This window comes from Kryptolebias marmoratus, linkage group LG3, assembly GCF_001649575.2.
Source record: "Kryptolebias marmoratus isolate JLee-2015 linkage group LG3, ASM164957v2, whole genome shotgun sequence".
NCBI lineage: Eukaryota > Metazoa > Chordata > Actinopteri > Cyprinodontiformes > Rivulidae > Kryptolebias > Kryptolebias marmoratus.
Window position 1 is genome coordinate 29,634,611 of NC_051432.1, and position 11,983 is coordinate 29,646,593.

Genomic DNA, 11,983 nt, shown 5'->3' on the forward strand with positions numbered 1-11,983 from the left:
CGGAGCTGGAGTGAGGCTGTCTGTTGTTTAATTATCTGTCAGGAAACCTGCCAGGCTGCTTTTTTATTTAAGTGTTTTTATTTAAAGAACATCATTCCAGCTGTGAGGTGGATGAAGGGAACCAAACAAACTCCTCAGATTTGACCCAACTGGATGAAACAGGAGCTGAAGGACACGTCCAGTCTTCCTCCATCCTCAGAGTGACTCACAGGTTCTGGTTCTGGTTCTGTTCCTAACAGAGAAGTCATCGCTGCAGGATGAACTCATCAGCTGCTCCGTGATGACTTCATCCTCCGTCAGCTCATCTGGCTTCTTCCGGTTCTTAAATCGGTTTAAACAGAACATTTATTTAATAAAATAAAGAAGCTGCTTCTGAACCGGGTCAGATTCAGGTTCTGAATCGATCTGGAGTTTATTGTGTGTCTGGTAAGATTTTAATGACAGGGTTGTTTTGTTTTAATTAAACGGGAGCAGGGTGAGCCGGTTCTGCAGGATCTTTGGACCAGAACCCACAGCTTCAACTTTTACCTCGCCTGTTTTTATCGAACCTGTTTGTTCTCCTCAGAGCTCGTACTGTGTGTGTGTGTGTGTGTGTGTGTGTGTGTGTGAGATCAGTGGTAATTATCAATAAATCCTCTGCTGAAGGGAAACAGCAGCAATAAATGAACAAAACTCCAACCTGTGGATAAAATCAGAACTTCAAAATAAGAGCCACAGATCAGCCACTGAAAACAGAAACAGATTCTCCTCAAACTTTGTTTTAAAGAGAATTAAAGCTTTCTGTAGATCTTAATGACGTCTCTGCAGTCAGAAGATCGGAGGATTCAGAGCTTAAAGGCAGACAAACAGGAAGACTGAACCCAGAGTTTCAAAATAAAGCTCACATACTCTCCAAACTAAGAGTCTGGCTCTGTCATAACTCATATTTTTACAAACTAGAATTCTGTTGGGCTTTAGAAGAGAAAGTTGATGTTGATGAAGAAAGTCCTTCAACATTTCTGCAGATTTTATTTCTCAGTATTTCAGGCGGGAAGTTGAAGGAGGTTCTCTGACGGAACCACAGAAGGTCGTTCACGTGAGCAGTTTGAAAAACAAACAGAATCATGGCTCCATTCTTTATTTCCCAGAGTTGACATTGGTTTTACAGGAGAAGCTTTTAGGTTTGCAGCAGAAACATCAGAGTTCTGAGGAACATCTTGAGGATCCTGAGCTTCTCACAGACGAGTCGGTCCTTCGTCTCCATCACCGTTTTATTCACGACTCGTTTGGTTCAGTCCACAGATGTTAAGAGAAAAGAAAACCATCTGAGTTTCCCTGAAGTTTGAGTTGAGAGGCACAGAGACAACCCTCCGCTCCACCATCATCTTCATCATCATGCTTCAGCAGCACTGTGACCTGATGTTCCAGCTTGTGTCAGGAGAAGAAGAGCTGCTCGCAGAGCCGCTGGGTTTCCTCGGGACACGACACCTCGTGGCCAACGGTCCGAGGGTCGGCGAAGATCTCGTAGTCGTTTCCTCCCTGAAAGAGACGCCAGGAGGTGATCAGCTCACTTTGTCCTCGACTTGTTCCCGAACATCACGCCGTCCTGAAAGAACTGAGTGAAGAAGTCTGGAGCAGCGTTTTCTGTCCTGCTCACACCGTTCCTCTAACCCAAAAATAAGGTTCCACTCTTTTAGAACCGGGGCGGCCATGATGGTTGCCATGGTGACTCGCGCCTCCCATCCCTAAGAACTCACAGGTTTGGTTTTGTCTCCGAAGAAGTGGATGGTTGAGTAGCCGTCCTCCTCCACGATGCGCAGACAGTACCTCTTGTCCCAGCCGTCAGGGAAGACGTCGAAGCTGATCTGTCCTCCTGCAGGAAACATCTTTAAACCTCAGAACTCATCACCTGCAGACGGAACGTATCGTTCCTTGTCAAAGAGTCAGACTTACCGATGGAAAAGGACAAGCCTCTCCCTTTGAATTCCTCCTTTAACACAGAAACAAACTTCTCTCTGATTTTTTCTTTCTGCAAGAAATAAAAAACTTTATAAATTCCTAATTCTTTCTAAGAGTAAAGATGTAAAATCCAGCTTTGAACTGAACTTGTTTTGCCCCAGTGTGAAAGCTTCAGCTCTGGAGTATTCAGGTAAATTTACCTGATCCAGCTCATAAAACTCTCTTCGCTCCTCTTGTGTGCAGCTGCGACCGATGGGCGACACGTTCAACATGCCGTTACGAAATTCAATAAATGTTCCCCTAAAAAAAAAATCAAACTGATTTATTTTCTAACAGTTACTCGTGAGAAAAGAAAGTAAACCTTCTTTTATGTCTCAGGACCATTTTTCCATTAAGACTTTGTTTTGGTTTATTAAATAAAGAGGTTAGATTATTTTAGATCAGCTTTAAAAAGCAGATCAGTTTGATGAGAACTGACAGAGGGTTGACTTTCTTTGACAGATTCTCTGTTCCTAATTAAAGTTGGTTTCCAGCCTACAGGTCGGCTGCAGGGGGATCTGTACCTCTTCTTGGGCAGTTTGATTTTAGCCATGTAGTTCAGACAGAAGTTGATGAAATCTTGCAGCAGCTCCTCTCCCATGTGGGCCTGGATGGACTGAAAACAACGAGCAGAAACTCTGAACTTCCTGAAGCCTTTTAATATGAAGGACCTTCTTTTAAATGCTGTTTATTCATGTTGTGAACAGAATAAAAAGGCTTTTCTAAAGCAGATTAGAGCGGTCTCACCTGGACGGAGTGTAACTGTCCGTGTTTGTAGGCCACCAGCCCGTTCTCAGCGAACACGTAGTCCACCTTCTGGATCACTGCGAACAGAAGAGCAGGAAGTCAAACAGGTGATCCATCACAGGAGGACCTGAAACTGATGAACCGTCTCACCATCGTTTCCAAGCTGCTCCTTGATCTTAACCAGGTCTGAGCCTCCAACCACTCCGACTCGAACCCGAGTCCTCAGCTTCTCCAGGAACGCCCTCATTTCAGGAGTCACAAACTGAAAACATGTTAATGTTTGTTCACAAACTGCTGTTCAGACTTACTGATTTCACACATAACTCTGCTTCGAATCAACTCCAGACCGACTGAATCTGACCGCTTTATTGACCTCCTGGTATGTTTGTCTGGGTACAAAATTACTCTAAAAGATTTTAATTAAATGTTTGTTTTCACAGAGAACAAATAATTCAGTTTTGGTGGTGATCAGGATCAGATCCAGATTTTTTAATGATCCTAGGAGGTTTGTTCTCTCAGTTCTGATGTTTTATGTCCTTCAGTTTTGATTTATTGTTGTTTATATTGTTTCTTAAATGCTGTGTAAATAGTTTTGGAAATGTCCTTATTTAAAACATCAGTATGTATTAAAGAACTGTATTTTTGGACTCCTGTGGGTGGTTTTAAATGCTTGTATTTTACAGATTAAACTCAGGCGCAGCTGGTCCCAGCTGTTAGCACGATGCTAGCGGAAACCAACGGAAACCGTTAGCATGCTAGCTGTTCAACGGCTGAATTATTACAAATTTTCATAATCTGACAACAAGAGCTACACGCACACCTCAGAGTTTTTAATTATAGCTTTAAATTAAATATTGTAAAGCTTAATATTGCTTAGAAACTACTAAAAGGTATAATGTTTTTGTTTTGTCAGGCACTTCCTGTTATGACTAAATGCTAATAACTGCGTTTTGTTTGTATGCTTTAAGCCAAAATATTACTGTTGAAAAATATATTTAAAAACATCGAAAACTACTCACTGGGTGAACATTGACATAAATTTATTTTGGTTTAATCGCAAACTATGAGCCCGGAACTTTTCTTTGAGTGGAACTAAAGTTGTTTTGTTTCCGTGGGGCGCGTTATGCTGCGGACGGTCATTGACAGAAGCGACGTGGAGCCGGAAGTCCTACTGACAGATGGTACGTGTCTTCTGTTAGTATGACGGGAGTTTGTTGTTGTTTTCACACAAACAAACAAACATTGTTTACCTGTCTCGCGGCCGTGAGCGTGCCGTCAACATCAAAGAGGCAGAGCGTGCTCGTGTCCGCGGGGTTGTCGCCCATTTTGTCTCGGATGAAAAACGCGCGTGTCCGCCGCTCTGCCCTGGGCTGGGATGTCCTCACGGCTCGGTTCGGTCCAGCTGCTCAGAACCACAGGAACCGTCAGCCTCTCTGACAGACAGGTGGAACCGGAAACGGAGACAGTCTGTCTGTGTCCCGTCCCGTCCTCCCGCAGCCAATAAAACCTGTCCCCGCGTGGAGACAGTGTCACGTGATGACCACGGAGCCCGAGGAGGGAGGGGGGGTTCATATAAATCTAAAGATTTAAGGATACATGTTATTATGTAAGGCGGGTGATCGTGTCTGTCTGTGTTAGCAAAATATATTATAAGCCAGTGGTCAGATCTGAGTCAGTTCTCAGACAGTAACCTTTGGACACAGGTCCTTTGATCTGAGCATCTCTGATTGACCTCTGACCTTCCTGGCTCTGGTCTGCTGGGGTCCTGAGAGGAACTGAAGTGGATTGTGGGTCATAAAGACCCTCAGTGTTGGTTCTTCAGGAGGAACGGACCCGACCAGCCGGGGAGAACCTGAAGGAGGAGTTTCTCTAATGGAGCTTTTTGATTTATCTGCGGTCACAGAAATGATCCGTGCTGAAGATAAAATCTGTTTATCTTTCTGAAATAACTTCAGATGTTTGCAGAAGTCCTAAATGTGTTCTGCTCCAAAAACCTTTCAGATAATCGGACCGGCCGCATGAAGCTTCTGTGTTTCTGGAGATTCAGAGCTGCAGAAACTGATTTCCAACGTTTCCTTTAGAAAGCAGAAGTTCAGAGGAGATCCGTGGATCTGTCTGTTGAAAGAAACGCCGACAGCTTGTCTGAAACTCGTCCGCAGCTTCAGGTTCCTCACAGATCTCCTCACAAATGACGGTGGAGCGATCAGTCTTTGTGTTCGTTTGACTGTCTGTCAGGAAAACATCTCAAGAATCACTGAAAGGAATTCAGAACATTTCAGAAACTAACCATCAGGTTGATGTTTACACCTGATTCCCTCCAGGAGGACCAGAACATCCAGCTGAGCTTAGAAAACACAAAACCAACGAATTCAGCTGCTTTTAGTAGCAAGGAGTCAACTATAAGTGCTTAAAACCTTAACTTTTCAAGTCAGCTCTATTCAACTGTTAGCAAAATATCTCATGAACCGCAGGACTGACCTTGATGAAACTCTTAGCATCAAGATGGCTGCCTCAGCCAACAGTTCAGATTTAGGCCTCGTTTACACGGTGATGCTGTGGGTTTTTTGTGTTTCCACAAACGATTTCATCTCCACAGTTTGGAAGAAGCTGCTTCCAACACGGTGAACACATGAACGTCTGTTTGGACCGACGGCGAGGTCGGGTCGCTGCTGTCCGCCATTATTACTGTTCATCGACGCGCAGAAACGTGTCAACTGTATGACGTCCGGAGAGCGCACGTCTCTCCAACGCCGGGTTCAGAAAGGGTCAAAGGTTTGGGTGTCAGAGAGTCTGATACACGAACAGCAGGACCTTACGACCTCAGCTCAGAATGTCTGAACTACCCCTTTAACAGGCCTGCTTTCAGTTCTGGTCCTGGTTTCGGTTTGTTGACCTGATTCTTTTGGTCCTTGGATCCGATCAGGAGCAGGAGGATTTTGTTTTAAGACGGGCTGTAAAGTTTCACCCAACAGAAGTGGAGCCGTGACCCAAACAGAACAAAAACCCCAGACTAAGAACAACACACATCTTCTACTTTAACAGTAAAAAAGCCCAAATAAAACTGTAAAAATCAACTTTTCCACTCATGTTCTGTCTCTCATTCTGTCATTTAAAACTTTTGCAATCATAGAAACTTGTTCATGCGTGCTGTCTGTCTATAAAACCTACAAAGTTGCCTTAAGTGATTTTTAATTGAATACGAGGTTTGTTTTTGTTTTCAGTGTTGCTCAAACAGGTTTTGTTTATAACGTGGCTGAACGCTGAGTCATCTGGAACTGAAGCAGAACCGAAAGGAGGCTGCTAACAGTTCTGGCTGCTGTTGCAAACAGACGGTTAGTAGCCCTCCAGTAGGCACGGAGCAACAAGGGGTTTACCAGCAAACAAAAGGCTGTTTTCGCGCCGTGTGTTTAAAAGTCCAGAGCAGCCAATCAGCGTCGAGGAGAAGCATAGTAACATGAAGGCTTGATGTCACTGAAAGCGGCCAATCGCAGCCGCCCTATCGCAGCTTGCCCTACTTTTAAATGTAAGTTCTTGATTTCAGCCAATCAGCGCACATAGGGGCGGAGCTCCAGAACCTGTTTTAGCCAAGTTAGTGCGGCCTCGCGGACAGTGACAAAACAGTTGCGCGTTCTTCCTCATTCACTCGTCTGCAACTTGTCCCGCTGAAAACAGGTAAGGCTCGCTGCTTCTGCCAAATAATTTAACATTTTCAGCTTTTAATATCCTAAAAAATATATTCATTTTATTAAGGTGTGTTTGTTGCTCACTTTGCTCAGTTTTATTGTGCATTAAGTCAACTTATTTGACTTTTTAAGTATGTTATTAATATCAATGTGATCTAAAATCTGTTTTAAGAAGAAACCCATCGGTTTGCTTTAATATCCCAGTATAAACTGTTGTTTTTTTTCACGTATTGGTCGCTGTTTGTCGGCTGTGCGGTCTGTTAATGTGAGGCCAAGTTAGTGCGCAGTTCAAACGCCATTTGGCTCCGTCGTTCAGCCGCTCCGCGACGGAAACGCCGACTTTAAAGTCCGAAAGAAGCCCGCAGCTCTGTTCCGATCCGGTTCTGTTCGGGGTTGTTGGGTGAAGTTTGAAGGAGGGCGTGTGGAAGTTTCGGGGGTTGTGCTGGTTCGACTCGATTGGGGAAGTTTTGGGCGCAGTTGTCGTTTAGGCGGGAAGAATCAAAATGGAGTCTGGTGTTTTTGTCCCGGAGACAGAAATCCGATTAGAGTCTGAAAACCGCCGGCGGCTGTCGGTTTAACGACGAATATTCATCAGATTTAACCGCCTGCTTCATTTAACCACAGCTTTACAACTGTTGGGCCTTTTTTTACATTTATTTGCCCTTTTTGTTTTGGTGGGTTTTAAAACCAAAGTTGATATTTTTAGCCTCTTTGCAGCCATGACGAAGGACCCGAACAAGCCCAGAGGGAAGACCTCCGCCTATGCTTTCTTCGTGGCCACCTGCCGCGAGGAGCACAAGAAGAAACACCCAGGAACCAGCGTGAACTTCGCTGAGTTCTCCAAGAAATGCTCCGAGAGATGGAAGGTGAGCTTCTCCCCGGTGAGCTTCTCCCTGGTGAAACTCTGACCCAGGATCTGTGACATGCCACTGAACTGTCCTTTCTGTTTAAAGACCATGTCAGCCAAGGAGAAGGTGAAGTTTGACGAGATGGCCAAGACCGACAAGGTCCGGTATGACAGGGAGATGAAGACCTACATTCCCCCTAAAGGTGCCAAGAAGGGGAAGAAAAAGAAGGACCCCAACGCTCCCAAGAGGCCACCGTAAGTCAACGTTATCTCAGATTTCTGCGACCTTATTGGAGCCATTTTTGATGTTGACACTGTTTGTTTTGTGTCCCTAGCTCTGCTTTCTTCGTGTTCTGTTCCGACCACCGCCCTCGGATCAAGGAGGAGCACCCCGGCATCTCCATCGGCGACGTCGCCAAGAAGCTCGGCGAGTTGTGGGCCACGCAGAGCGCCAAAGACAAGGCTCCGTACGAGGCCAAAGCTGGGAAGCTGAAGGAGAAATACGAGAAGGTGTGTGTGCGTACGCCCGTGCATTTCCTGCGTTTGTGTTGGCTGGAATGCTAACGCCTGTCTCTGCAGGACGTCGCTGCCTACAGAGCCAAGGGAGGCTCTGGGAAGATCGACGCCGGGAAGAAGAGCGGACCCGGCAGGCCTTCTGCCAAGAAGGCCCAACCGGTCGACGATGACGACGATGATGATGAAGACGACGAGGAGGACGATGATGATGATGACGACGATGATGAATAAGCGTTATGTTTTGTTGTTTTAGGGATGTGAAGTTTGCGACGCGTTCAGCTTAACTCCTGTTCTCTTTTTGTGTGGATGATTTAAGATGTAGCCTGCTGTCCCTGTGGTTCTGACGGACCCGAGCCTCGTCTGATTCAGGGATTAGTTTGATTTCTCTACTGAACTCGGGTTTGTTCCACCTCAGAGCCGGATGAAATGAGCCGCAGCTCCGCCAGCGGACAGCAGGAAGGCAGATTTCCTTTCCCCTCAATATTCTTTCTGGAAGCACTGCTTTGTTTTCTTTGTTTTTTGTTCTAGTGGTGCTTGTTTCTTCACCGTTTTACTTCCAGGATTTATCTGTAGCTTTGATTTAAAAATGTTTGCATCCATTTTAAAGTGGAACTTGAAAACTTGTAGAACGAATTTTTCTTTTATAATAAAATTTTGTATATTGATTATATCTGTATCTTTGTGTGTCTTTTAAATAAGCCTTTTTTGGTGATGTTGCACTAATATATTAGTGTAAAGGTTTGGATTTGAGCTTAGAAAATAAGAAATAAAGTTGGGTAGGAGAATAAAAAGCCTGTTTATGTATAAATACTTTTTAAATGATGTAATGTGTTTCAAAGGGAGTTTAAACGTCCTGTCGTGTGAAAACTATGAAAACCTTAAAATCAACAATCATTTTTACCAGAACAAGCCTTTTATTCTCCAACCAGCTGAGTTTAAAGTATTCCTGAAGCTCTCAGGACTCTGAGCTGCTTATCTCCAGGCCGGATGAGCCCTCTGATTGACACGCCGCTCAGCCAATCGCTGAAGAGTACGCTGACTCCTGCGGGCCAATGGGAGGTGTCGGCGCGGTGGCCCCGCCCCTCGCGGACGTCGCTTCAGCAGCCGTTGCAGAGACGGTTTTCAGCACCTGGGAGCTGTCCGCGCGAGCCTGCCGACACCTGACGGTAAGAGCGGGAAACGGGCAGGCAGCAGGCCGCCGGAAACAAACAAATAAACAAACAAACAAACAACAACACGGAGAGGCGCGCTCCCAGCCGGCAGCTAACGGCTGTCTGCTGCCGCGCGCAGGCACTGTGGCGTCACGCGCAGGTGTCTCGGTACCGCCGGTCACGGATTAGTTTCTCTGAACCTGTTGATGGCGATCCGAGCCGAACCCGGTCCGGTTTGAGTCCGAACCGGCGGAACCGCCTTCGTTCAGTTTAGGAGGAGCTCAGGAACCCTCAGGTTCTACCTGCAGACCACCAGAACCGAACCCGGGACCACCAGCAGGACAGAATCAGAACTGAGCCGGGCTTCCTGTTGGCCCTGCCTGGTTCGGTTCTGATCAGAACCGTCATGAAGGTTCTGTGTGGTTCCTCCTGAGAGGATCAGAGGAGGACAGAACCGCCAGGTTCTCCAGAACCACAGAGACCTTCAACTGGTGGCCTGCCTGCTGCCCACCTGAGGACCGTTTTAGGTTTCATTTCTTATTCATCAAACTTCACAGCTTTAAGTAAAAAATAAAAGTTTTCTGTTTTTAAATTAAAGCTTTGAGTTAAACAGGTAACTATCCTTTATTGTATTTAGTAAAATAAAAACAGAAACATTAGTTTTTATTGAATGTTTCTGGTGGATTTCAGAGGAAACGTCTTGTTTGTTATTAAAACTAAAAGCAAAATAAAATAAACTAAACAAAATTAGAATTATTTCATGTTTTTCTTGGAGCTGCAGCTGACAGGAAGTCTGTAAACCGTCTAACTGCAGCTGAACTCAGCGCAGGCTGTTCCTCATCCAGATGTTTCTTTAACTGCAGGAGAACATCTGAACAGTTTTTGATGCTGGTGACTTCCTGTCGTTACCGAGCTGATGGTCCTCTCCACACAGAACCCTCATTTCCATATAAATCACCTTATTTCCATCTGACAGGTGAGGTGGCAGCAGGTTTCTGAAGGTCACCTTTGATCGGTCGTCAGCTTTAATCTGATTTTAATTCTCTGGAACGAAGCAGCCTCTGAGGGTTCCTGCGTTCCTCTGTCGGAGCTGCAGATCAGCGTCAGTTTGAACCAATCACAGCGCAGATTTCAATCATCTGACTGTCTGCTGTAGCAGCTGCTGCCGCTGAGATCTGTACACCAGCAGCACAGCTTCTTGTCTGTGTGTCTCAGGTGAGGATGGCCAAGGTGAAGCAGGTGGGCCTCCTGGCCGCCGGCTGTCAGCCCTGGAACAAAGATGTCTGCGCGGCGAGCGGAGACCGCTTCGCCTACTGTGCGACTCTGGCCATCTACATCTACCAGGTGAGCCGACTCACCTGTGGGGCTTCTTCATCGTACCTGTTTTACCGTAAAAAGTCTGAGCCCAGGTGTGTCCCGCCTCGTTGCAGTTGGACCAGCAGTACAACGAGTTCAAGCTGAGGTCCATCATGTCCGAACACAAGAAGACCATAACGGCCATCAGCTGGTGTCCCGACAACCCCGACCTGTTTGCGTCAGCCTCCGCTGACAACCTGCTCATCATCTGGAACGTGGCGGAGAAGAAGGCCGTGGCGAGACTGGACAGCACCAAAGGTGGGAGGACGATGAAGGCCGGCCGGTAGGAATCTTTTTCCTCTGCGTCTCTGCAGCTTCACAGTTCGGTCTCGTCTCCCTCAGGCGTCCCCGTGTCCGTCAGCTGGTGCTGGAACTCAGCCGAAGGCGTGGCGTTCGTCTCGCAGCGCGGCCCGCTCTACATCTGGGCCTACCGAGGTCCTGAGCCCGGCGTGACGGTGCACAAAGAAGCCCACTCCTTCCTGTCTGACATCTGCCTGTTCAGGTGGCACCCAGCCAAGAAGGGCAAGCTGGTGTTTGGACACACCGACGGGAGTTTGTCCGTTTTCCAGCCGGGTAAACGCCTGAAATCTGAAAAAAAACAACAAAACGTGTTTTATTTTAGTCACGGGGGAGAAAAAAGCCCACCTTCTGTCAGAAATACCCCAATATGATCTTTTAAAGGTTCTAAAATCATCTAAATCTGAGCTGAAGGGAAGAAAAACACCCAGCAGGTTCAGTATTTATTCAACTGAACAGAACCCAACAGAACCTCCTGCTGATCCGGAGGAACCAGATTTAACTTCTGCTTCTGTTTAATAAATTTGACCGTAATCAAAGACATGATGTGTTTTATTTCAAATCATGACGTTGTGTTTCTGCTCAGGGAGTAAGAGTCAGAAACACGTTCTGCGGCCCGAGTCCTTAGAAGGAACGGATGAAGAAGACCCCGTCAGCGCTCTGGAATGGGATCCTCTATCAACGGATTATTTACTGGGTCAGGCTTCGATCAGCTGCAGTGAGCCATTCCTCTGTAGATCCTCAGACTCAAGCAGCAACACTTTGTTTCACAGTTTCTAACCTCCACAACGGCATCCGGCTGGTCGACAGCGAGGCGTTGGCGTGCATCACGTCCTTCTGCTTCCCGTCCGCCGCCGCGTCCGTCCAGTGTCTGGCCTGGGTCCCCTCGGCGCCAGGGATGTTCATCACCGGAGGTACGGATGCTGCCGCCTCCCCGCCTCCCGTTTACATTTAGTCTCAGGAAAAGACTGGAGGACGAGCTTTAATGTTTCCTGAGAGAAGCTGAGAGAAGCAGGTCTTTACCTGGAAGCTGACAGCAGCTGAAGCAGGTTTCAAACAGAATTAAAGAGACTTTTATTGTGAAAGCTTCCTGTCAGAGTGACCTGTTTCCGTCTGTCAGACTCGCAGGTCGGCGTGTTGAGAGTCTGGAATGTGTCCCGGTCCACTCCGTTGGACAGCTTCAAGCTGAAGAAGACAGGATTTCACGCTCTGCATGTCCTCAACTCTCCTCTCGCAAAGAAAGGTAACGGGTCTCCTTCGGTCCACCTCGGGGGACGTCAGGTTGTCTCCAAACGCTGGTCTGAGACTCAGGACAGGACTGAGACTCTGGACAGGACCGAGACTCTGGACAGGACCGAGACTCGGGACAGGACTGAGACTCTGGACAGGACTGAGACTCTGGACAGGAC

The 11,983-nt window shown here is 46.8% G+C and overlaps 3 protein-coding genes and 1 pseudogene across 6 annotated transcripts in view; 3 read left to right on the top strand and 1 right to left on the bottom strand.

The window, feature by feature from the left end:
* The window catches only part of LOC108228263, an 8,443-nt pseudogene extending 5,072 nt beyond the window's left edge, over window positions 1-3,371 (top strand).
* On the bottom strand, window positions 1,102-4,233 carry pmm2 (phosphomannomutase 2). Its single transcript, XM_017403793.3, has 8 exons — window positions 3,975-4,233; window positions 2,875-2,986; window positions 2,725-2,801; window positions 2,502-2,593; window positions 2,139-2,238; window positions 1,933-2,008; window positions 1,737-1,852; window positions 1,102-1,518 (listed from the first exon to the last, which is right to left on the bottom strand). Exons 1-8 carry the CDS (start codon window positions 4,047-4,049, stop codon window positions 1,414-1,416), a joined length of 753 nt encoding a protein of 250 aa, XP_017259282.1. The 5' UTR covers window positions 4,050-4,233; the 3' UTR covers window positions 1,102-1,413.
* On the top strand, window positions 3,833-8,438 carry hmgb2a (high mobility group box 2a). 4 transcript variants are annotated; one of them, XM_017403794.1, is made up of 5 exons: window positions 3,833-3,905; window positions 7,125-7,288; window positions 7,361-7,509; window positions 7,590-7,764; window positions 7,834-8,438. In XM_017403794.1, the coding sequence occupies exons 1-5, from the start codon at window positions 3,848-3,850 to the stop codon at window positions 7,999-8,001; spliced, it is 714 nt and encodes a 237-aa protein (XP_017259283.1). In that variant the 5' UTR covers window positions 3,833-3,847; the 3' UTR covers window positions 8,002-8,438. The 4 variants fall into 4 exon arrangements, with proteins under 4 accessions (XP_017259283.1, XP_017259285.1, XP_017259286.1 ...); XM_017403796.1 differs by having other exon boundaries at window positions 7,125-7,273; XM_017403797.3 differs by lacking the exon at window positions 3,833-3,905 and adding an exon at window positions 6,268-6,396 and having other exon boundaries at window positions 7,114-7,288.
* Window positions 8,439-8,850: 412 nt separating this feature from the next.
* The window catches only part of wdr17 (WD repeat domain 17), a 13,300-nt gene continuing 10,167 nt past the window's right edge, over window positions 8,851-11,983 (top strand). Inside the window, exons 1-7 of the mRNA XM_017403792.3 lie at window positions 8,851-8,936; window positions 10,137-10,265; window positions 10,352-10,535; window positions 10,620-10,850; window positions 11,161-11,271; window positions 11,348-11,488; window positions 11,695-11,817. Of these exons, the coding sequence (XP_017259281.1) occupies window positions 10,143-10,265; window positions 10,352-10,535; window positions 10,620-10,850; window positions 11,161-11,271; window positions 11,348-11,488; window positions 11,695-11,817 (913 nt within the window). The 5' untranslated portion in view covers window positions 8,851-8,936; window positions 10,137-10,142. The remainder of the gene's footprint in view (window positions 8,937-10,136; window positions 10,266-10,351; window positions 10,536-10,619; window positions 10,851-11,160; window positions 11,272-11,347; window positions 11,489-11,694; window positions 11,818-11,983) is intronic.

Bases quoted from the DNA above. Each gene is read 5' to 3' on its own strand.
- pmm2 (XM_017403793.3), bottom strand. From the start codon at position 4,049: ATGGGCGACAACCCCGCGGACACGAGCACGCTCTGCCTCTTTGATGTT. The intron at 2,802-2,874 runs GTGAGACGGTTC...TTCTGTTCGCAG, and splicing joins GGAGCAGCTTGGAAACGATG to TGATCCAGAAGGTGGACTAC. The intron at 1,519-1,736 runs GTGAGTTCTTAG...CGTCTCTTTCAG, and splicing joins TCGGAGACAAAACCAAACCT to GGAGGAAACGACTACGAGAT.
- hmgb2a (XM_017403794.1), top strand. From the start codon at position 3,848: ATGCTGCGGACGGTCATTGACAGAAGCGACGTGGAGCCGGAAGTCCTA. The intron at 7,289-7,360 runs GTGAGCTTCTCC...TTCTGTTTAAAG, and splicing joins GGAAGGTGAGCTTCTCCCCG to ACCATGTCAGCCAAGGAGAA. The intron at 7,765-7,833 runs GTGTGTGTGCGT...CTGTCTCTGCAG, and splicing joins TGAAGGAGAAATACGAGAAG to GACGTCGCTGCCTACAGAGC.